This window comes from Xyrauchen texanus, chromosome 21 (assembly GCF_025860055.1).
Source record: "Xyrauchen texanus isolate HMW12.3.18 chromosome 21, RBS_HiC_50CHRs, whole genome shotgun sequence".
Taxonomy (NCBI): domain Eukaryota; kingdom Metazoa; phylum Chordata; class Actinopteri; order Cypriniformes; family Catostomidae; genus Xyrauchen; species Xyrauchen texanus.
In genome coordinates this window covers 34,649,246-34,672,419 of record NC_068296.1, presented here as the reverse complement: position 1 = coordinate 34,672,419, position 23,174 = coordinate 34,649,246, and the positions used below count along the sequence as shown (strand labels likewise).

Genomic DNA, 23,174 nt, shown 5'->3' with positions numbered 1-23,174 from the left:
TCTGCCTCCTCCCGGGGCAGCGCTTGCAGGTTCACTACCTGATCTCGGAATGGTGAGGTAGGAACCTTGGGCACATAGCCCGGTCGCGGTCTTAGGATCACAGACGTATCTGCCGGACCGAACTCCAGGCAAGTGTCGCTGACAGAGAACGCTTGCAGGTCCCCGACCCTCTTAATGGAGGTGAGCGCGATCAGCAGGGCTGTCTTAAGAGAGAGGGCCCTGAGTCCAACTGATTCGAGCGGCTCGAAGGGAGGTCTCTGGAGTCCTGCCAAGACTACCGAGAGATCCCAGGAGGGAACTAGGCCTGGCCGGGAGGGATTCAACCTCCGGGCGCCTCTCAGGGGATCTCTCGGTAGGATCAGGTCGTGCTTACCCAAAGACTTGCCGTCTACAGGATCGTGGTGGGCGGCGATAGTGGCAACATACACCTTGAGGGTGGACGGGGACAGCCTCCTGTCCAGCCTCTCCTGTAGGAACAGAAGCACTGACCTAATCGCGCATCTCTGCGGGTCTTCGGCTCGGGAAGAACACCAATCTGCAAACAAGCGCCACTTTAGGGCGTAAAGGTGCCTGGTAGAGGGGGCTTTGGCTTGGTTGATGGTATTCACAACGGTCGCCGGTAAGCCGGCTAGCTCTTCCGCGTCCCGTCCAGGGACCAGACGTGGAGGTTTCAGAGGTCTGGGCGCGGGTGCCAGAGCGTGCCCTGTCCCTGAGAGAGGAGGTCCTTTCTCAGGGGAATTCGCCAGGGAGGAGCTGTCGCGAGGAGCCTGAGTTCCAAGAACCAAGTCCGAGTGGGCCAGTAGGGGGCCACCAACGTGACTTGCTCCTCGTCCTCCCTGACCTTGCACAGCACCGGTGCAAGAAGGCTCACTGGGGGAAATGCGTACTTGCGCAGCCCCGAGGGCCAGCTGTGTGCCAGCGCGTCTGTCCCGAGGGGAGCCTCTGTTAGGGCGTACCAGAGCGGGCAGTGGGAGGTTTCCTGGGTGGCGAACAGGTCTACCTGGGCCTTGCCAAACCGTTCCCAAATCAGCTGGACCGACTGGGGGTGAAGCCTCCACTCCCCGCCGGGCAGGCGTTGTCGAGATAGCGCGTCCGCTACGACGTTGAGCTTGCCGGGGATGTGAGTGGCACGCAGCGACTTGAGTCGCTGCTGGCTCCATAGGAGGAGACGGCGGGCGAGTTGTTACATGTGGCGGGAGCGTACGCCGCCTTGGCGATTTATGTACGCCACCACCGTGGTGCTGTCCGATCTCACGAGGACATGTTTGTCCCGAACTAACGGGAGGAACTTCCTGAGAGCAAGAAGGACGGTAAGCAACTCCAGGCAATTGATGTGCCAACGCAGCGGGGCCCCTTTCCAACAGCCCGCTGCTGCGTGCCCGCTGCACATGGCACCCCACCCGGACCGGGAGGCGTCGGTTGTGACCAGGACACATCGGGACACCTGCTGCAGGGGCACTCCTGCCCGTAAAAAGCAGAGGTCTGTCCAGGGTCGGAGTGTTTTGAGGCAGGCGGGGGTGATCCTTACCCAATGCGTGCCGCGGTGCCATGCTTGTCTCGGGACTCGAGTCTGGAGCCAGTGCTGGAGTGGTCTCACATGCATCAACCCCAGCGGCGCGACCGCCGCGGAGGACGCCATATGCCCCAGGAGCCTCTGGAAAAGTTTTAGAGGGACCACTGTGCCTGGCTTGAAGGAAGCGAGGCAGTCCAGCACCAACTGAGCACTAAGCAAACCGACTGAGTCTAACTCCAACCCGAGAAAAGAGATGCTCTGAACCGGAGTAAGCTTGCTCTTTTCCCAGTTGACCTGAAGCCCCAAGCGGCTGAGGTGCCGGAGCACCTGGTCTCTGTGTGTGCATAGTAACTCTCGAGAGTGTGCTAGGATGAGCCAGTCGTCGAGGTAGTTGAGAATGCGGATGCCGGCTACTCGTAGCGGGGCAAGGGCCGCCTCTGCGTCTTTCGTGATGACGCGAGGGGACAGAGACAGGCCGAAGGGGAGGACTTTGTACTGAAACGCCTGGCCGTCGAACGCGGACCGTAAGAAGGGTCGGTGTCGTGGCAGAATTGAGACGTGGAAGTACGCGTCCTTCAGGTCCACCGCTGCAAACCAATCTAGATGCTGAACGCCAGCCAGAATATTTCTCTGCATAAGCATTTTGAACGGGAGTTTTAACAAGGCCCGATTGAAAACTCGCAAGTCCAGGATTGGTCGTAAGCCGCCGCCTTTCTTGGGTACAATGAAGTAAGGGCTGTAGAAACCCTTCCTCATTTCAGTTGGAGGGACGGGCTCTACTGCGCCCTTGGCTAAGAGGGTCGCGATTTCCGTGCACAGGAAACTGCCGTGCTCGCCGTGTACTGCGGAAAAGCGGACGCCCCTGTAGGGGGGCGGGAGTCGGGCAAACTGAATTGCGTAACCGAGTCGAATGGTCCGGTGCAGCCAGCGTGATGCATTGGGAAGTGAAAGCCACGCTTCCCAGCTCTGCGCTGGGGCACCAAAGGGACGAGTATTTTGGACGTACCCGGCGGGGCCTCGCAGCAGGGCGGAACAGGTAATGCAGCATCGGGCGGCTTCGTTGCGGCCTGAGGCTGAGGTGCTGAGAATAGACTCAAAGCACTTACCTTGCTCCGCGCGCCCGGCAGGGGGCGGGTTCTTGACTGAGGAGGAGGTCTGATGTTGGCGTCCTCTGGGCACAGTCGTGGGCAGGCGGAAGGCGGGATCGCCGCGTCCGGTGTACCGGGACTGTTGTGATCTGAAAGCACATTGCCGTGAAAACGGCATTTGCGGGCCAGGTGACCCAGAGGCAAAGGAAATAGCTCTTTTATTGAGAATGTGGGTACCACAGCCCACGTCAGGGGGTGTGGCAAATGAAAAAACAAAGGATTCTCCTCTCGGCCCTCCACCGGGGGACGGAGCGGTCTTACCACCTCCGGAGCTAACGTCTTCGGCTCTGGGTCGGCTGTCTCAGGAACGCTTGGGAGCCTTCCGGGTCCTGGAGGGGGTTCGTGAGACAGGGGGCATGCGCCGCCTGCGGAGTGCTCGATGCTGGGGCTGAGAGCTGGACACGGGTTGAGGCGGAGCAGGAGCTGGTTTCCTCACAGGGGGATGCCCTCGGCGGGCAGACGGGGCAGGGCCCGTAGCGGCAGGTCTGCGGCGGGGCATGATGTGCGAAATGGCCTCCGTCTGCTTCTTCACCGTGGAGAACTGTTGGGCAAAGTCCTCGACGGTGTCACCGAAAAGGCCAATCTGGGAGACAGGTGCGTTCAGGAAGCGGTTTTTGTCAGCCTCACGCATCTCGACCAGGTTGAGCCAAAGATGGCGTTCCTGGACCACCAGGGTGGCCATCGTCTGTCCAAGTGCCTGCACTGTGGCCTTCGTCGCTCTCAGGGCGAGGTCGGTCGCTGAGCGCAGTTCCTGCAGCACATCAGGATCAGGTCCACCCCCGTGCATGTTTCTGAGAGCTTTGGCCTGGTGGACTTGCAGGAGGGCCATCGCATGCAGGGCGGAGGCAGCGCGTCCAGCCGTAGTGTAGGCCTTCGCGTTAAGCGAGAATGTTGTCCTACACAGCTTGGATGGGAGTACGGGGCGACCCCGCCAGGAGGTAGGGCTACCAGGGCATAGATGGTGCGCAACTGCCCTATCAACCTGGGGAATCGCGTCGTACCCGTGGCGCTCTCCGCCATCGAGGGTGGAGAGAGTGGAGCGGGTGGCACCTAGACGAGCGGAGAGCGGGGCTCTCCACGTAGACGTCAGCTCATCATGCACCTCCGGGAAGAAAGGGACCGGGGGGATGCGAGGCCACGAACGGCGCGCTGCCCCAGGAACCAATCATCCAACCGAGAAGGCTGTGGGGAGGATGGAGGGTTCCAGTCCAACCCCACGCTCAAGGCGGCCGGGCAAGCATGTCGGACATCTGAGCGTCGGCCTAAGCCTGGGCCTGCTGGCCCGAGGCGGCAGTCCAGGGGAGTCCTCGGCATCAGACACCGCACTCTCCGATGCAGCGGCGAGCTCATCTGCTTCGGACTCGGGAGGATAGACAGCCGGGCCGTGAGGCGAGCCGCTATCGCCGCGGCGTGGACGGAGACCAGCGAGCGTGTCGAGGAACGGGAGGTTCGAGGGGTTACCGGAGAAACTGCACCCGCTGCCGCCCCAAATCGCCCCCAGCGCCAACAGCACCGTCCTCAATCCCGTGGGAAGAAGGAGCAATGCGGGGTGCAGCTGGGGTGGCTTGCTTTCTGTTGAAAGCAAGCCGCGACCGCAACGTGGTCATGGTCATGTTCTCGCAGTGAGAACATGAACCATCCACAAATGCCGCCTCGGTGTGATCGCGGCCCAAACACACGAGACAGCGCCTGTGGCCGTCTGAAGCAGAGAGCACTCTACCGCATCCAGGAACGACACAGGGGCGGAAAGGGATCTTGAAAAAGACGCGTCCTTAAAAGGACGTTCAACGCCGCTGTGTTTGCTCTTTTAGAGAAAATTACTCTTTTAGTAAAAACTCTTTTAATACACAGTGTGTGTGTGTACGTGTCTGCGCTGCCGAAGTGCTCAGGGGCAACAATGCATGCCGTGCACTGAGAAGGAGAAAGCCGCTGTTGTGCGCCGTCAAGATCCAACAGCATGCAGATCGTCAGATGAAAACAGGAACGTTTAAGTGGCGTGTAACTCGCAGCAAACTGCAGACAGACCATCGGCTCCGAAGAAATTTTCTGAATGAACTCCCGTATTTGCCCCGCTTAAATACCCATATGTCCGGGGGCGGGGTATGCAAATACTGACTGCCAACTCCCATTGGCCCTTTTCAATAAGATCAGAGGTGAATATCGGCGCTCAAGAGAGACCCCTAGTGTCGCTTTTCCGACACAACGTGGAGAGAGCGACAGAAGGGGAACCTGGGTTTGATTGACGTCTAAGTGGTCGTAAAAAAAAAGTTACACCTTTGGTATTCTAAAATTAACCGATCATTAAAAATGAATGGGAAAGACCCCCCAAAAAAACTGAGCTTTTTTTTAATCTGTCAAATACAATCAATAAATCAGCCACAATGCAGAAAAAAAACACAGAAATTACAGGGTGAGACTATAAAACATCCTCAGTACAAAACATACATACACACACACACACACACACACACACACACACACACACACACACACACACACACACATTGGTGCGGCTATCCTTATGAGGGCTATCCATAGACATAATCATTTTTATACTGTACGAACTAGGGTTGTGCCGATGGACGATATCATCGTCCATCGTGATGGCTGACCAACATCACGATGTAGAGCCACCATCGTGATGCCACGCCCCCTTTTGCGAGTCTTGCTAGTGTGACTCACTAATCCTAGTCTCTTCTATAGTTAACCTAAAAACTTTGCAGGGATTGCTCTGTAAATTAAATTGAGAATATAACTAATGCATATATGCTATTTTAAATACTGTAGTATATGCCAGAGACGTGACGTGTTAGTCTGTGAAAATACCGTGTCAGGCAGGCTACACAAATATTGATCTTGACATTGTTAGCTTCTTGTCTTTTTTTACATGTCTTACACTGTACATTTAGATTAAAATATTTTATGTTGTAGGCTACAAGAAAATAGCCTTTATTAATGAATTATTAGTAGTTGTAGTGTCTCAGAAAATCTTGCTCATTGTCACATAGCTCTTGTATACACTGAAGCGGCAGTTTAAGATAAACCCAGACCAGCGAACGTCAAATAACTTTTGTCTGGTTAATACTTTTAAAGAAAAATTTCCTTGGCCATAAATCCATAATGTCAAATCAAATGAAAGAAACAAGGTGAATATGAATAACACACATTTATTAAAACATAGAAGAACAACAAATAAAGAACAAGAAAACGGAACAACACTCAGACCGAAACTCGGCATTAACATTTCACTTATAATTAGCAGCACAATTAACTTCAGCACAGGCTACAAAATAAATTATGTTATTGAAATATTGTAAAGTGGTCATATGAACTACACAAATGAACGTTTAAAAAATGATATGCAAAATCGAATTTTGCTCCGCAACGGAGGGCGAAAAAATGCGGAATCTAATGCGGTCTAATATCTTTCACCATAGACCATGTTTAAATTTCAACATATTCAATTTATCTGGTTTTAATAAGCTGCGGATTGGAGTAACTACACTACCCGCTGTGCTGAAGACCCGCTCTGACGGAGTACTGGTAGCACATACACAGATATTTCCGTGCTAATCTTGCCATGAACGGAAACCTTTTGTCGTTCGTTTTCCACCAAGTCAGCGGGTCCTCTTCCCCATCAATGGCCATTTCCTGCAGGTACATGGTCATTTCTCCCTCGACCTTTTGCTCATCAGTGAGTAAAATAACGAAATTATAGTTTTTAAGTGGAAAATGGTATTTATGTAAAGAGATATATTACTATATCTTCTTAAGTGAAAGCTAAAAAAAAAAAAATGCTTCACGTGTCGTGCAACCTACTGATAAAGCGCAGACGAGTCATTAGTTGGGTTAGTAAAATAACGAAATTATAATTTTTCATATAATTTTTGAAAATTATATGAAATTATATACCCCCACCCACCCCCACCGACGATATCATCGTCCATCGCGATGTTTTACTGTCAACATCGTCAACTGCCAATTTAGGGGACATCGCCCAACCCAAGTACGAACTATAGATTCTATCCTCTAACCCTAAACCTAACCCTCACAAAAAACTTTCTATGTGTTTTAAGTGATTTGAATTATGGGGACACTAGAAATTTCCTCATAAACCACATTTATAGCATAATACCCTTGTAATTACCAGTTTGTAACCTAAAACTAATTCCTCATAAACCACATAAACATGCCCACACATACACACACACACACACACGTAAAAAAATACAAGAATGAACTAGTGAGACTTAAACACAATACTTTTTTTGTATTGTCAAATACAATCAATAAATCAGCAACAATGTAGAAAAAAAATAACAGACATAAGTTACTAGGTGAGACTCAGTGCAAAACATCCTCAGTGCAAAACATACCCACGCACGAACGCACACACACCCCACACACACACACACACACACGCACGCACGCACACACACACACACACACACACACACACACACCCACACACACGCACACCCACACACAAACACACGCACACACACCCACACCCACCAACACACCCCCCCCACACACACCCACACACACACAAACACACGCACACACACCCCACACACACACACACACACACACACACACACACAACACACACGCGCACACACAAACACACCCACCCACACACACACACACACACACACACACACGCACACACACCCACACACACGCACACAAACACACACACACCCACGCACAAACACAAGAATGAACTGCTGAGACATTAACACAATGGGTTTTCTTTTACATTGTCAAATAAAACCAATAAATCAGCAACAATGCTAAACATACACACTCAGAAATGAAGGGTTGAGAAGATAACACACTCACAATGCAAACACACACAGACACAGACACACAAAACTTTTCTATGGAGCCCCTTAAAGGACAGGGCGTGATTCTTTTATTTTTCTGAAATAGTTTTGCATTCCCTCGCAATAGTTTCTTCGGGAATACATTTTGCATGCACTCGCAATAAATACACCACAGTTTTACTACAGTAATCATATTTCAGCCATTATATTTGTAGTGAAACCATAGTGATAATACAGGAAAATTAATAATAATGTTGTGGTTATTATGGTTTGACTTTACAAATACACTATTTTGCCTATGGTTTGACTATAGTAATATTGTAGACTGCAGTAACCATAGTTATTGTAGAAATAATGTTTTTACAGTAATATTGTAGTAACCATGACTGTTGTAGGCTAACATTGTTTTGTTTTTCTTTTTTGTTTTTATGCAGAAACAATGGTTTTACTATAGTAATATTGAAGTATGAAAAGTTAAGTAACCATGTTTATTTGTGGAAACTATGGTTTAAATACAGTATAATGTATCCATATAGTAAGCCTGGTTTTACTATTAGCCATGGTAATTATTGTGCTCACTATGATTTTATAAATATTTGTAGTAAAACCATAATTACCACAAACATATGACTTTTATTACCATAGTTTTCATTTTTCTGTATCATTACTTAAATATGGTTACTATAGCAAAACCATGATCATTATTTTGCGAGGGAATGCAAACTATTGTGAGAGCACACACAACTTATTGCAAGAGAATGCAATATCTATTTGGTAGGGGCTCCATACCAAATTATTGTTACTGTAAATGTTTACACATTTATAGTCTTTCTCTTCCAATAAAATAAGACCAAGATTATTAATGACTCACCTTTATTTTATCCAGTAAAATTGCTCTAGATTGGCAATGTCCCCTCCTACTAATACCACTTGCCACCAACTAGAAATAGCAAGTCACAAATGTGGATTCGCTATTAAAAATGGATAAATCCTTTGATATGTCCCATCCCAACTTCCTGTTTCAACAGGAAGTAAATAAACACAGAAAAGAAAATGACATATACCAAACAATTTCAAGGAAGCTTAAAGGAATGTTCCAGGTTCAGTACAAGTTAAGCTCAATCGACAGCATTTGTGGCGTAATGTTGATCACCACAAAACATTATTTTGACTCGTCCCTCCTTTTCTTACAAAAAAAGAGAAAATCAAAGTTCCAGTGAGACACTTACAATGGAGGGTTTAAAACCAGAAATGTGAAGCTTATCATTTTAGAAAAGAGCTTTTATTAATTCTTCTGTTAAAACTTGTGTATTATTTGAGCTGTAAGTTGTTTAAATCAGACAATACAGACATTTTAGGAATTTAGTGTTTGTTGACATTACATCATTATCATAGAATGGGCTATAACTTTACACAGAAAAGGTTAGTAAGCGATTTTATCACACTCAAACAATGTTTGCGAACGCTGCTTATGTCTAGTGGCTATTCTTATGAAATTCTATAAATACTGTATTACCGTAATTTCCGGACTATTGAGCGCACCTGAATATAAGCCGCACCCACTGATTTTTAAATAAAATATTATTTTGAACATAAATAAGCCGCACCTGTCTATAAGCCGCAGGTGCCTACCGGTACATTGAAACAAATGAACTTTACTCAGGCTTGTACCAAAAATAAATAGGCTTTAACGAAACACGGTGTGGCAGCGGGGGCGTGGTCAAGCGCCCGTCCGGGAGAGAAAAGCGGTAAGGGCGCTTACACCTGAGCTAAATTATGTCTAACGCCGGTGTCTAATTTCAGTAAGTATGGGGAGAGCGGCATAAAAAGGCAGCAGCCACAGAGCTGAGAAAGTGACACACGTAAGTCTAGTGTTGGCGCATAGAAGAATTGAGAAACTTTATAAAATTGATTGTAAACATTGCTGTGGCCATTAAAAGCCTTACCTGGAACGTCAAGTGCCCTGCTGAAAACTGTCACACTGGTGCCCGTGTGACAGTTTTCCCAAGAAGGACACGTGAAGCAGGGCACTTGAAATTAGACACCGGTGTTAGACATAATTTAGCGCAGGTGTAAGCGCCCTTACAGCTTTTCTCTCCCGGATGGGCGCTTGACCACGCCCCCGCTGCCACACACAGCTTGTAATAAAACATTTGCAGTAAACAGTAGCCTACCAATAAAGTCACTGGTCACTATCTTCCTCGTCCTGTGCACTGAAACCACTGAAGTCATCTCCTTCGGTGTCGGAGTTGAATAGCCTCAGATTTAGTTGTCTTGAGTCAATTCCTCACACTGCTGTTTCCAACGTCTTATCATCGACTCATTAAGACCAAGCTCCCGTGCAACAGCCAGATCAATCGCCTTCAACTTGAAAGCAGCATCATATGCGTTTCTCCATGTCTTTGCCATGGTGAGGGTGACAAAATTACTACCGTAATCAGAATGATGGGAAGTTTGAGCGCGCTCGATTTAATCTAAACAGTAAACAAAAAAAGTTGTTTTGCCCTTAACCCGTTCGGCAATTTCATTGGCCTAATGAAAGCTTCACGCCGCCAAAAAACTGAGCACGTCACAGAATGTTTTTTTTTTTTTTTTATAAAATCTGAAAGCGGGAAAAATCCATATATTAGCCGCGTCATTGTATAAGCCGCGAGGTTCAAAGCGTGGGAAAAAAGTTGCGGCTTATAGTCCGGAAATTACGGTATGCTACAAATGCTGTTTAATGAGCTAAACTTGTATTGAACCCGGAATATTCCTTTAAGTTAGGGGTGTCGCTAACTATAGGTATACTAGACAATTGCCTAGGGCCTCCACAACAGGAGGGGGTGACCGACCGTTGTGGGATTTAGAGCCAATACCCCCACACCTGTTGTGGAGGCCCTAGTACACCGGATGGACAGAAAGTGCAGACACCACCAAACACACAGCAAAAACGTTTAGGTGGACCTTGTTGGATTGTTGCCTAGGGCCATGGAAATCACAGCCCTAAGTTTAACCCCGAATATTTCTGTATAATATTAGGAATGTTTTTTTAGTGTTTTTTAGGTATTTAAAATACATTAATATACTACACGTCAAGCCATTTATGAGGTAGACAAAGCGATTATAACACTTTAAAGACCTTAACCTTTAAAAAAAATTAAAATAATAAGTGCTTCAAAACACCACAGCACTTCGGGGAGGTCTACTGTGTATTTTCCACAAATGTGTACACCAGCAGTCCTGCTTATTACATCATTTATTTGTCCATAACTGGCTGCAACACACATGAAGGCCCATTACTGTTTCCTAACGAGCTTTTGCCCACAGTTCATATAAAAGCAATCGTACAAAACCCCCGAATTATAATGTTACTTTGAAGACTGACAGGTCATATATTAGGGAACGTCTGAGAGAGGACTTGTATTCCTCTGACACCCAATCAAATGCTCTTGACAGGCCATGAGAGCGGCCCATCAAAGAGACCCTCCTTTACCTCTGGCTTAACAAGAAGCAAGGGATTGTTCTCTCATTGAACCATAGGTGTTCCTGTCCTTTGATTCCACACAGAAGGGGTTGAGAGAGGAAGAAACTTGCTCCAGGTAATGATGACAATCACTCATCATGGTCTCAGCAGGGGTGCCCACGTGTCTGCCAGAAGAAATCAGGCCTGGCAGGCCTCTACATCCCATTTCTGAGGGCACTATTACAACAGTCAGTCTTCCTGTAGTCTCGCTTAGCCAGAACTTTGGCTACAGCAAAAGGTCTGAACTGCTTTGTTCCACAGTTTGTTATAGTTGTAGTCTCTAGTCTTTAGTCTCTCAGCTGATCAGCAATACTGATACTGATATAACATCTTCTAATTCTTGACTTGGAATATGTCTAATAAGAACTTTTTTTCAGGTTTATTTTATCTACTCAAAAAGTCGGACACAGTGCGCCAGGTGTTAGCAAGCACCTATGGTTATTTGTGATCTGCTAGTATTTCCTGTGCCGGCTTAAAAGGATAGTTCACCCAAAAATGTACCACCATATTCTCTCATCATTTACTCACCCTTATGCCATCCCAGATGTGTATGACTTTCTTTCTTCTGCTGAACACAAATTAAGATTTTAGAAGAATATCTCAGCTCTTTTGGTCCATACAATGCAAGTGAATGGGTGTCAATATTTTGACGGACCAAAAAATCACAATAAAAGTAATCCATATGACTCCAGTGGTTAAATCAGTGTCTTCTGAAGGGATATAATAGGTGTGGGTGAGAAACAGATCAATATTTTAGTTAATTTTTACTATAACTTCTCCTCCCACATTCTTTATGCATATGCCCTCTTACTGGGCAGAGGGAAGAATTTCTAGCAAAAATGTATTAATTATTGATCTGTTTCTCAACCACACCTATCATATCACTTCTAAAGACATTGATTTAACCACTGGAATCTTATGGATTACTTTTATACTGCATTTATGTGCTTTTTGGAGTGTCAACATTTTGGCACCCATTCACTTGCATTGTATGGACCTACAGAGCTGAAACATTCTTCTAAAAATATTAATTTGTGTTCTGCAGAAGAAAGAGTCATGCACATCTGGAATGGCATGAGGGCGAGTAAATGATGAGATAACATTCATTTTTGGGTGAACTATTCCTTTAATTAGATGCCTCTGCCAACTTGATATGATATGTCATCATACTGAGAAAATTCTAACATCTGTCTACCAACTTATGGAAGACTAGGCAAAATTAGACAGCATCATTAAAGAGAAGTTAAGGTACAGCTGATAGAACAAAACCAGCCAATGAGACGCCAAACATCTGTGCCAATCAGACGAGCTACAGTGGTGAGACAATAGTTTTATTATCAGTCTTATTCAGATTGAAATGCAATCTGTCATAAAAGAGACCCACAGAATCTTAGTAGTTTTAAATAAATTCATTCTGCACAGAATCACTCGTAGTCTTACAAACAAGTCTGTTTCAGCAAAAGCAAAGTGACATGAGTCTCGGATGGTAATCAATCTGCGTCTACAAGCCGAGGAAGACAGAATGACAAAATCATCTTTCTTTTAGATGGCTTTGAAGGTGCTGCTGAAGATATTTTTGTATGTAGACTCTGGATGCAGGCATAAAAAAGCAGAGCACTGCCTGGAATAAATTGCATAGACAAAACCAAACTGCCATTGAGCCGAACAAACAAAGGCATCTCATTTGGATTCAATCAAACAGTGTCTCTTTCAATTAGCAGAAAAGACCATATAGTTTAGGACAAATTGCTCTTTACATCAAAGGGAAGTACTGAAGTGGATTCTTTAAAGACCTGTGAATTGATGTGGATAAATGATCAATTATCCAGTAAATCATGTGTATTGCAATGCATGATGCAAGTCAGGTAACAAAAGTGACACTTCAAAACACCAAATAATGGGTACAGTAAGAGTAAAGGGGTTGTATTTTTTTGCTCTCTAAGGTCCAACAACATAGTCTCACAAAAACTCGCAATACTTTGTAGGAGATGGCGAAATCATAAGATATCAGATAATTTGGCTTGCAGAGATTCACCAAGCAACAAACTGAATTTTAAATCAATCCAATACAGGCATACAATTTTAGCTCTTATCCAGCCAGACTGATCTCGCAGTGAAATCAACAACTGTAGGTCAAGTTTTCTTTAGCTAAAATCGTTCTGTGCTTATTGAAATTCAAAGCAGTACATAGTCTCACGACAACTCATGATAGTTCATAGTATATGGCGAAATCATAAGATATCAGATGACTTGTCTTGTATGAAGAGGCATGACTTTTATTCCCATAGAGATCCACCAATCAACAAACAGGATTTGAAATCAATACAGTACAGGCTTTGAATTTCAGCTTGCCTCCTATCTAACCAGTTCTGATCTTCACAGTTATGTCGGAAACTGAAGGTCAAGTTTTCTTTTGCTAAAATAGGTCTGAGATTACCAAAAATCGAAACACTGCCCCAAGTGGCCAAAGAGGTAACTGTTGTTGAGTGTATGAGCATGTGTGAGCATTTTTCAATTTAAATTGTCCACGGAGGGGTGACTTCCTGTCACGCCTCAAGAGAAGTTAAACACGCTTGAGCCGATGCAAAAATGTCTAATGTGAGATGGTGCTTGTCAGTGAGTCTTGTTGATCCAACACTTTATTATCTTTAGTGTTTGGGTAAGGGATTACACTTTATGGTTAGGTTGAGGACTTGAGGTTTTAGTTGGGATAAAATGTAGTCAAAATCGTAATAGCATTGTTCGTTGGTTTATTTATGTGTTAAGTTTTACATAAGTTTTCTGTGTTTTTGTTTTTTTGGAGCTATCTTGTATGATTTAATAAGATTTTGCCATCTCGTACAATTGATTTCCCTTGTAGCATGACCGACCAGGGTCGGGTGGGAGAACAGGGTTTGGATTGTAACCAGATCACGTTCCCATATTCCCTCTAACATTAATTTTGACTCCACTAATGGTTAGGTTTAGGTCTGGGGTATTTATGAATTATTTTACAGTTTATAAAATATGTATAGCTCTTCACTCTATTACCTCATGTACAGCTGAAACAACTCCTATGTGGACATTACACCCTGAAAATGGAGCCCTATGCCCAACAACACTTACGGCTTTGGCCACTGGGGGCAGTGTTTTAAATTTTGGTAATCAAAAAGTGAAAAGTGCAAAATAAATTATATTTTATCCTGGTTGTGAGCTTGAAGTCTAAATCGAATGTGATGAGCAGAACCTTTTTAAAAACCTTTTTAAAGAACCTTTTGTTTCACTACATGGAACCTGTTGTGCCATAGGTAGGTCCCATGGATTAAAGGTTTTTCATGGAACATACATGGCAAAAGAATAACCATTACTTTTTAATAGCGGGTCCGATTGACAAACAAATTACTCCTACGAGCCATTACTCTTAATGTACCGGTCAATCTAAGCCTTCAAAAAAGTCTAACAAACTACAATATTTCAATGTATTCTTACCAAACGTAACAAGAGAAAGCAGCAAAATAAATGTTTAGAAGATTTCTGTTAAGTGCTGTTCATACACGTGAGACTTTCAATGATGTGTCACATCCCAAAAAGGACTTCAGTCCACATGAGCCAGCTGCTGTTGAGAGGGAATATGGTAAGGTTAGAGCCATACTCACATCATGTCACCGCTATAGATGGAACGGCTTAAGTGCAAACATTTTCAAACCCGATGGAAACCAAGTAACAATCCTAGTTCTGATTAATTAGCTTAGGAATTATGTATGACACAGCACCTTGAATCTTAGACAAGCAAAGACACAAACTTAATTTTAGAGAGAAACGTTATCAGTGGGAGAAAAGGACAAGCTTGCATAACATTTTTTACTGTGCATTTCCTGTGACAAAGCCCCTGAAGCATTGCTCTTACTCACACAAACACACAGCTCCCAGGAGAATAGGGAAATACAAACAGAGAACTGACTTTTGCAAAGGGAGGGGGAGAGAGATAGAGAGAATGGTTCCTGATTTAAGGCAAGTTAAGGTCTGTTGATGACAATAATTTCAACCTGTACAGTACAGTTTCAAACAGTTGAAGTTAGTAATGCACTTACAATAAAAGTCTGTGGGGCAAGATATTGCACCTGAAAAAACTTTAAAATATACACTGTACATGTAAACATGATACTAATAAAATTGCTTATTAACTTTATCTGTGCAAAGTTGTATCCAATCTTTAAACTCCTGACATACAAATTGGCACAACGATCTACAAGATACTGTTTACAAGAAGCAAACTAACACGCAACCTGAAGTTCGTTCGCCTAAAAGAGTAGTCCCACTAATAGGCCGATTTAGACAACGTTTCTGCTTTTAAAATGCCCAGGGGTGTGTTTCCTGTTCAACAATGTAAGACACTGCTTAACAATCATAGTATGATGAATTGTTGGAAAAATTAATAAGCTAGTCATGACTGTTCCTCAAAACCGTAGTAACTATATCGCACATCCATTGTGCGAACTACGCTGGTTCAACAATATAGAGCTGTTGTTAATGACGTTACACAGGGAGTGGAGTCATAACTTCTCCTGACATCAAATGGGTATCAAATGAATATAGCTTATTTAAGCATACACCATATTGCTGTTTAATGGTGAAAGCTGCTTAAGACAGAAAAGCAGTGTGCACTGTATTATGCAACAGATACATTACACTGCAATAGCGGGGTTTCTTTTTACATCAGACTTTGGGATTCCCCCGTCGCACTTGAGCAAGAACACACATGCACACTCTTTAAAACCATATAATAACTTATTTATTAACATGGACACATAAGCCCTGTTCTCCGACAGAAGCCAGGTGTGTTATAGCGCTTTTCTTAATAGCATTAATCCCTTAAGCAGCTGCATTTGTGTTTACATGACATTTTAGAACGCAGCTCACACGCCGCTTTCGGCAAGCGCCAGAATAAGCTGTTTCCCTAAGTGCATGAGTGAATGCAAGCATGTTCAAAGTCTTTACACAATGACAGATACACAGAATTATATATATTGAGCCTCAGCAAAGTGAAATGATGTCCACACAGCAAACTAACAAGGAGCTGCTGCTAACCACAGTTAAAGAGCTGTAGTTCCAACCACACATATTTGCGATGCTGTTTGAGAACGTTTGTTGGAACTACGGTTTCAGGAAACCGTAGTTCCAACAAACTTTCTCAAACAGTTCCATTGGTTCCATTGTTACCAAGCGACCATAGTTGGCTAATGATGCTTTTGGGAAAAACACCCCAGAATTCCTAGTCCTATACTTCTATTTTAAGACTATACTATATTACTCTGCAAATGGTTTTTGTTTGCCATGGATGCTGTTGATAGAGCTTAAGTTGTATTGAACTTAGAACGTTCCTTTTATCAGGTCATAAAGAAAAGATGGATAAACCATACAAAATGTTCAAAACGACTTCCCAAATATCCCAGTCAATGATCAATAGCAACTGTGAACATTACAACATCATCATATTTAATATGGACAGAAATGTGACCCTGTCATCCATCTTATTCAGAGCAAAAACCACTAATCACTTTCATAAGGCAGAAGGCATTTTGATCAGGCCTCGCCTCTAACCCATTAAGGCGGTAAGTAGTCTCTTCAACTGAATCTACTCATAATTACCTTGACAGACTCTCTGCTCCAAAATTAGATGGGACTAATCATGTTTGCAGAAGAGCCGTGGTTCATTTCTAAACCCCACTGCCGGAAGAAAAAGCTTTGAAGAAGGTTCTGCTACAAGGAACCCTCTGAAAAGTTAATTTGGTTATGCTTGTGAGCATCTGTTTTAAAAGTATGTTAATAACATGTTTAATATTGTGGGTATGTTAAGATTAACGTGGTTATTATACACATAATATTATGTCATGAAGAGGATCATGGGCCTATTTAAAGCAGAGCTTTTAGGACATTAGTCCTTTGCACAATTGTGGAAAAATAGTTGACTTGTTTCAATATAACAGCATGGCTTGTTTTTGTGCGTCACACAAAGAAAGAACAAGGACATGAGAGTTTTAGGAGTGTCAATAAAAAAAAATCTTAAATTGATAAAGTTACTGTTGGCAACATTTTATATGTCATTCAAACTTTCGCCCTATTTTCTATTGTTTTGGTTTGTCCCAGTGTGGCATTTAGCAAAACAAGTAATCTATCTTTTTCTTTGTCTGAAGGTCAGCAGTGCCACATAAGAAGAAAAACTTTATATTATCATTAGAAGAAAAGACACAAATAAAAAAAGACAGTATTTTCACAGCCTGTGCATGAGAATTAAGGTGCGTACACACTGCCAGCGACATCGCACGCGACAGCGACTCAATACCATTCATTTTCAATGCGAGCACAGCGACTTCCGGCGACACGAGCTGTCGCGACCGTTGGCGCTAGATGTGGGCGTGTCCTGCGACGCGACAAAGTTGAGAAAAGTTCAACTTTGGAGCGACTAACGGAAGCGACAGCCAATAGGAGAGACGACGAGAGAGCTCACGTGATCCTTCTCTCTCTCTCTCAGCTCCTGCAGTAACGGAAAGATGGATGAAAGGCTAATTCTTGCTGTTAGAAATTTTCCAGTGCTCTATGATATGTCTCTTCCCACGTACAAGGACATTTTTAAGAAAAATACTGCGTGGAAAGGTGTATCTGAGATCGCGGGGATTTTATGGACCCAGACAGAACGGCATTTGCATTTTCGCCGCAGATAAACAGCCGCTCTGGCAAACAGCACGCCTGGTTTCTCATTCATCTTTGATATAAAGCATTTTATGTACACTGTTTTTAGTGGCAAGAAAAGAGATTCGCTGTCAACAGCAATGGAATGACATCCGTGAATGTCATTTATAAACGTTACTAGGCAACTAGCGACTTCACCGCCAGCCACTGGCGACCTGCAGCGATAAAGTCGCTGGCAGTGTGTACGCACCTTTAGATAATCCAGGAATATCAAAATTGTGCAGGGGCTCATCCAACGCACTCTAACGGCAAAATCGGCAGGATTCGTATGCCTTTTCACATTTGGTTAATTCATATGATATTGTACGACTGCACTCATTTGAAATCCTATGACATTCACTATAGTCAATGACGACGATGGACGTCCATTTCCATCTAATATCAGTCTGTGCAGTCCCTTGGAATCGAACCCATGACCTTTCTAGCATCACCAGTTGTGCTACAGAAACAGGAAGTTTTACAAAAGTAAACCCACTCAAGTGTTCCAATTCACTTACTTGTACTATACACTAAAAGTAAGTACTTTACTTGTACATGTGATTTTTATTTGCCAAATATGGTGCTAACAGACCTTAAGTTATACTGAACCTGGAACATTATTTTAATCAGGTCATAAAGCCTGATAAACATTAATAAAATAAATCCCACATATTTCAGTCAATGCTCAGTAGCAATTGTGGACATTACAACATCACTATATTTAATATGGACAGAAATCTTACTCTGTCATTCCTCCTAAGACCTTTTCCCACCTACAGTCCTTTTCCCCTTAGTTACTTTCTAGATGAGAACTCTTAAAGAGTAACGAGACACCCGAGGAGATTTTTCCTGTCTTGCATTTGCACTCACAAAAGTAACCCACCTAGTGACGTCATCTAGTGTGAACCATTTTTCTTGTAACGTTGTTTGTTCGTGTGATTAGCAATAACAACAAAATCAACAACATCGACAGAGCACGCCACTTTTGTTAGGGCTCTTTTACATTAACTTTGGCTGCTTCAGGTAGCTGCCTTGCTGCCGAATCAGTTAATGGCTTAACCGACAGCGCTTTGGAAGAATGGAACTCTTGAGGACACTGGTCTCAGAACATTTTAAAATGCACCTTATTTTCATCCTACCTCCTTTTAAAGCCACCGAAGGCAGCATTTTCCAGTTTTCTTCAGGTTATAGTTTACTAGGCAAGTGAAGCTGTGAGTGCAGTGTTCCACGCTGAACTCATCAGACAACATGATGAAGTTGCATTATAAACCTTTTTATCAACACAATCATTTACACTAAAACCTTTAATGACTCAATATAAATTACTGTTCTAAAAATACTCATGCATTTTCTTAAAAAGACATCTTGATGCAAGATAACCACACAGTAACAGGCAGGCATGCAATATTTCCCTCATAATTTTCATGATGTTTTAGTGCATAATAGAGTTCAATTACCCACTCTCGGTAAACATCTGTTTATTTATATTAGTCATCCAGGAACAATTTGATGTAGTATTCCAGAAATCACTTTATTTTCTATATAGTACAACAATATAAACTCCTGATGAAGTCACCCTCCCCACACACACACACACACACACATATACATACGTGAAACAGGTGATCCTCTTTGTATACTGTGTTGGTTTAATATTATTTATGTTAAGGGAATTGTATAATTAGCACAATCCTTTAAGTAGCAGGTTCGCAGCTACAAGATGGTTTACAAAAGGCGGCTGCAGACTGCTCGCATCTCTCAATGCTTTGTGCGTCATAGGTTTTTGACTAATCACAGGCTGTAGCATCTCCCACAGTCTCCCACAGTCCCAATATGCCCCCAAAAGTACCTACCCCGGAGTAGAAGCTAAAAATGTTCCTTAAAACAGCTTTGAGGAATTATAGTTCTTTTGATGCAAAACAATGGAAAGAAGATACAATGTAAGTCAATGGGGTCCACAACTTTAAAAGTGTTTTAATTTATTTATTGTTTTAAATTGTGGTCTGTTTCTCACTCAATGTGATCGTATCACTTCGGAAGACATGGACTAAACCACTGAAGTCATATGGATAACTTTTATGCTGCCTTTATGTGCTTTTATTTCTTGAAAGTTTTGGAACCCACTGTATGGACAAAAATGTATAGAAAATTGTTTGTTCATTTGGCATGAGATGGCATGAAAGTGAGTTACTGATGAGAGAATTGTCATTTTTGGGTTTAACTTTAAGGTTCATAAATGAATGGCCTGATGTTCCTCTGTGTGTGCTGAAAAAGCTTGCATAGATGAACATTTTGTAAATTCTTTGGAAATAGAAAAGCATTACTATTTTTAACATGCTGTGATTTGGATGCATTAATCGTAATCTCCTATACGCCCACTTTTCAGGATGGATAGTATGCAAATTGGGATGCAGACTGACTTCAGTATGACCCTGAGTCCCTGACCCTCAAATCAAATGAGCACAAAAAGCCAAAAACATGTATGTTGTATTTCTTCTGCACTGATTCATTTCCTCTGGAAAAATACATTAGTGTACGCAGATAATAAATGAAAGGCCTCCAGTGACAGACTAAAGTGTGCCTGTATCAGTGACCTTCATCTGTAAACATTTAGAATTTTAGATAAACCAGGAACAGATACTATCACACAAACATTCAAGCTTGAGGAAGAAAAAAAAGCCTCAGCCAAAAGCACATATTTTGCCTCCAACTACAATTCGATAGCATCACATCACTATGCGTGTGTTCAAAACTTGATAATATTTATGTGATATATAAATGATCAGATCATCATTTCATAATGCATTAATGCTTAATGATCACTCCTATTTGTTTTTGTAGTTGTTTTTATTTATTTTTGCATTCTTGAGCCTTAAAATGAATTATTGTTATTAGTAGCAGAAGTGGTAGTACTAGTATTACAAATTAAAATAATAAAATAATAATACTTCTACACATTGCAGTGTCTCAAGTGAGCTGCCTACATACAGTCATATTAGCTCTATGGCAAAGAACGTTCGGAACGCGCCTGTGATGCCCACAGATGTTGTCTAAGTGGGCATCTCATTAATGAGCCACTCAACATGCACAGATGTGACAGATGTGAGTAGAGAGTGATGTGTTGTCCACTTACTCTTCAGCGCATTAATCAGCTGGTTTCCATCTTTAATCAGCTCTTTGATGAACTTGTTGGTTCGATCCAGCTCGATTTCATGACATTTGAGTCTCTCTCTGAAGTCCGGGCTGTCCACAAAAGAGTCACTGAACTCCAGAGTCGGCAGTCCCATGATTAGCTCTCAAATAAAGCCTTCACAATGCAATAACACTCGGTGCTTCTTTACACACTTCGGCTGATCCGTGTCATCATCCTGAACCTCACTGAATAGCGGATTGTTTCCTTGTCTGCAGACGTTCATGTGAAAGTTTTCCTTCCCTCTCTTCACTTCCGCGCTGTGCACAAACTTTCATCCACTCAAACTTCTCCAGCAGCTCAACCTGAGACCATGAGACTCCTGCTGGCAACATTAGATAAAACCACCCGCTCTCAGTCCCTATAGATGTGTTGCATGCTTACAAATGCTTTATATTAACTTACAACAGAATTTATTGCACTATTACAGGCATATAATCTCCCAACACATTCCCCCCACACACTTTTATAGGCATCCTGGGCTTCTGTGATATTAGATCAATGTTTAATGGTTAGAGCCTTACAGTGATATAAAGTCATAACAATAAAATAATATTAATACAATAAATAATGAACTCATAAAAATGTGTTTTATAATATTTATAGTATACATTTATCACATTTAATTATATATTTTTTATTATAAAGTGCTGCAATAAAATAACATTATAACGTATTTTTTTATTTATTTGAATGAAAATGCTGTAAAATTATACTTATGCACAAAACAGGATAATATGTAGGGCCTGCAATAACTGTATGAGAATTAACAGATCACAAGTCCAAGCACATTAATAAACATTGATACAATATTATATTTTTATAAAAGAAAAAAAATATGTGTTGGTATTAATGCTTAACAGATCATTACATCATACAAATAAACCTCATCATATATATGTTAATGACTTAATGAGCAATGCAAGTTTTCATAAACATGTTTTACTGCAGTTACCAGAACTGTTTAGTAACCTTTTTAGTATACTATATATATATATATAATAATTTTAAAGTTGACTTATTTATTTATTTATTTATAAAAACAATTGGGGGGTGTATATACTGTATATATATATATATATATATATATATATATATATATATATATATATATGGCTAGAACTAGAATGTGAATATACGATTTCACAGTGTTTAAGACAAACACTTTTTTTTTACCTACAGTAGTCATCATTCATTAGCAAGTATAAAATATTATTGTTTCCAGCTGGCTCACATCCACTTGGCTTAAAAATCAATTTGAATAGGCACGATGCAGCTGTTTGGAGGATCAAAATATGAATGAGACGTACATATGTGGACATTTTGGATGAAGAACAGAATCAACTGGTTTGATCCAGAGAGAGCGAAAGAGGTAGAGAGCAACATATCACAAAGATTGCTTTGACAAAAGCTTGTACAGCCTAAAGGGCTCTTCAGCCGTATAGATTTATCTGTGCGTGACATCAGTAAACCTGCAGGATGTCTGATGACCTGCAGCACTTTTCAAGGACTGATGAAACAGCTGAGACACTGTATTTGGCTATAATAAACTAAACCCTCCAACAACTCCTTAAAGGGCCATACTATTCACTCACACCATCTATAACCCAAATGTATAAACTGCCAAATTCACATAAATGCCCACCACGAAAATAAAACAACAGAATTGAACTATAAGTCACAGAACTCATATTTATGTCAGACGATGAGTACCGGCGTGTCAAAAAGGGCACTTATTCTTTTCTTCCCTGCTTTCTAATACAAACAGGAGACTGTAATTATATTCTCTGATAGATTGTGCCGGAACTAATGAGAGTGGGGAAAGGGTGAATTCTGAATTAATGCCTTACTAAATGAAAGTAATTAGACTTCAGCCTAATTGGAGCCGGTAGAATCAGCCACAAATACAGGGCACACAGGTACGATAATGATGTCAAATTCCAAATGAGCATTTAGTCGACACAAAGCAGAAGGATGGATTTCAAAAACTTCAGACTTCTGATTCGCATGCAATGCTAAATTTAAAAAATTTCGAAGCAGGAAGGAGATTGCAGCAATAGAATGAATTGTGCAACCTAATAGAGTGCAATAGTGACTGGTAGCTAAGTATTTTATCCCATTTACTTTCTCCATTTCTCAACATAATTCACATTTATTCCTTTGGTAGATGCTTTTATCCAAATCCACTTAGATTGCATTACATTTTTTAAGGCTGTCAATTTAACATGTTCATTCAGAGTGATTCATTATATAAAACTAATGCATAAAACAAATGACACAA

The 23,174-nt window shown here is 42.4% G+C and overlaps 1 protein-coding gene across 7 annotated transcripts in view; it reads right to left on the bottom strand.

The window, feature by feature from the left end:
• LOC127661321 (rho GTPase-activating protein 42-like) overlaps positions 1-21,097 on the bottom strand; it is a 177,892-nt gene extending 156,795 nt beyond the window's left edge. For all 7 annotated transcript variants that reach the window (XM_052151944.1, XM_052151946.1, XM_052151945.1 and 4 more), the window contains exon 1: positions 20,837-21,097. In XM_052151944.1, coding sequence (XP_052007904.1) covers positions 20,837-20,990 — 154 coding nt within the window. In that variant the 5' untranslated portion in view covers positions 20,991-21,097. The remainder of the gene's footprint in view (positions 1-20,836) is intronic.
• Positions 21,098-23,174: the final 2,077 nt, after the last annotated feature.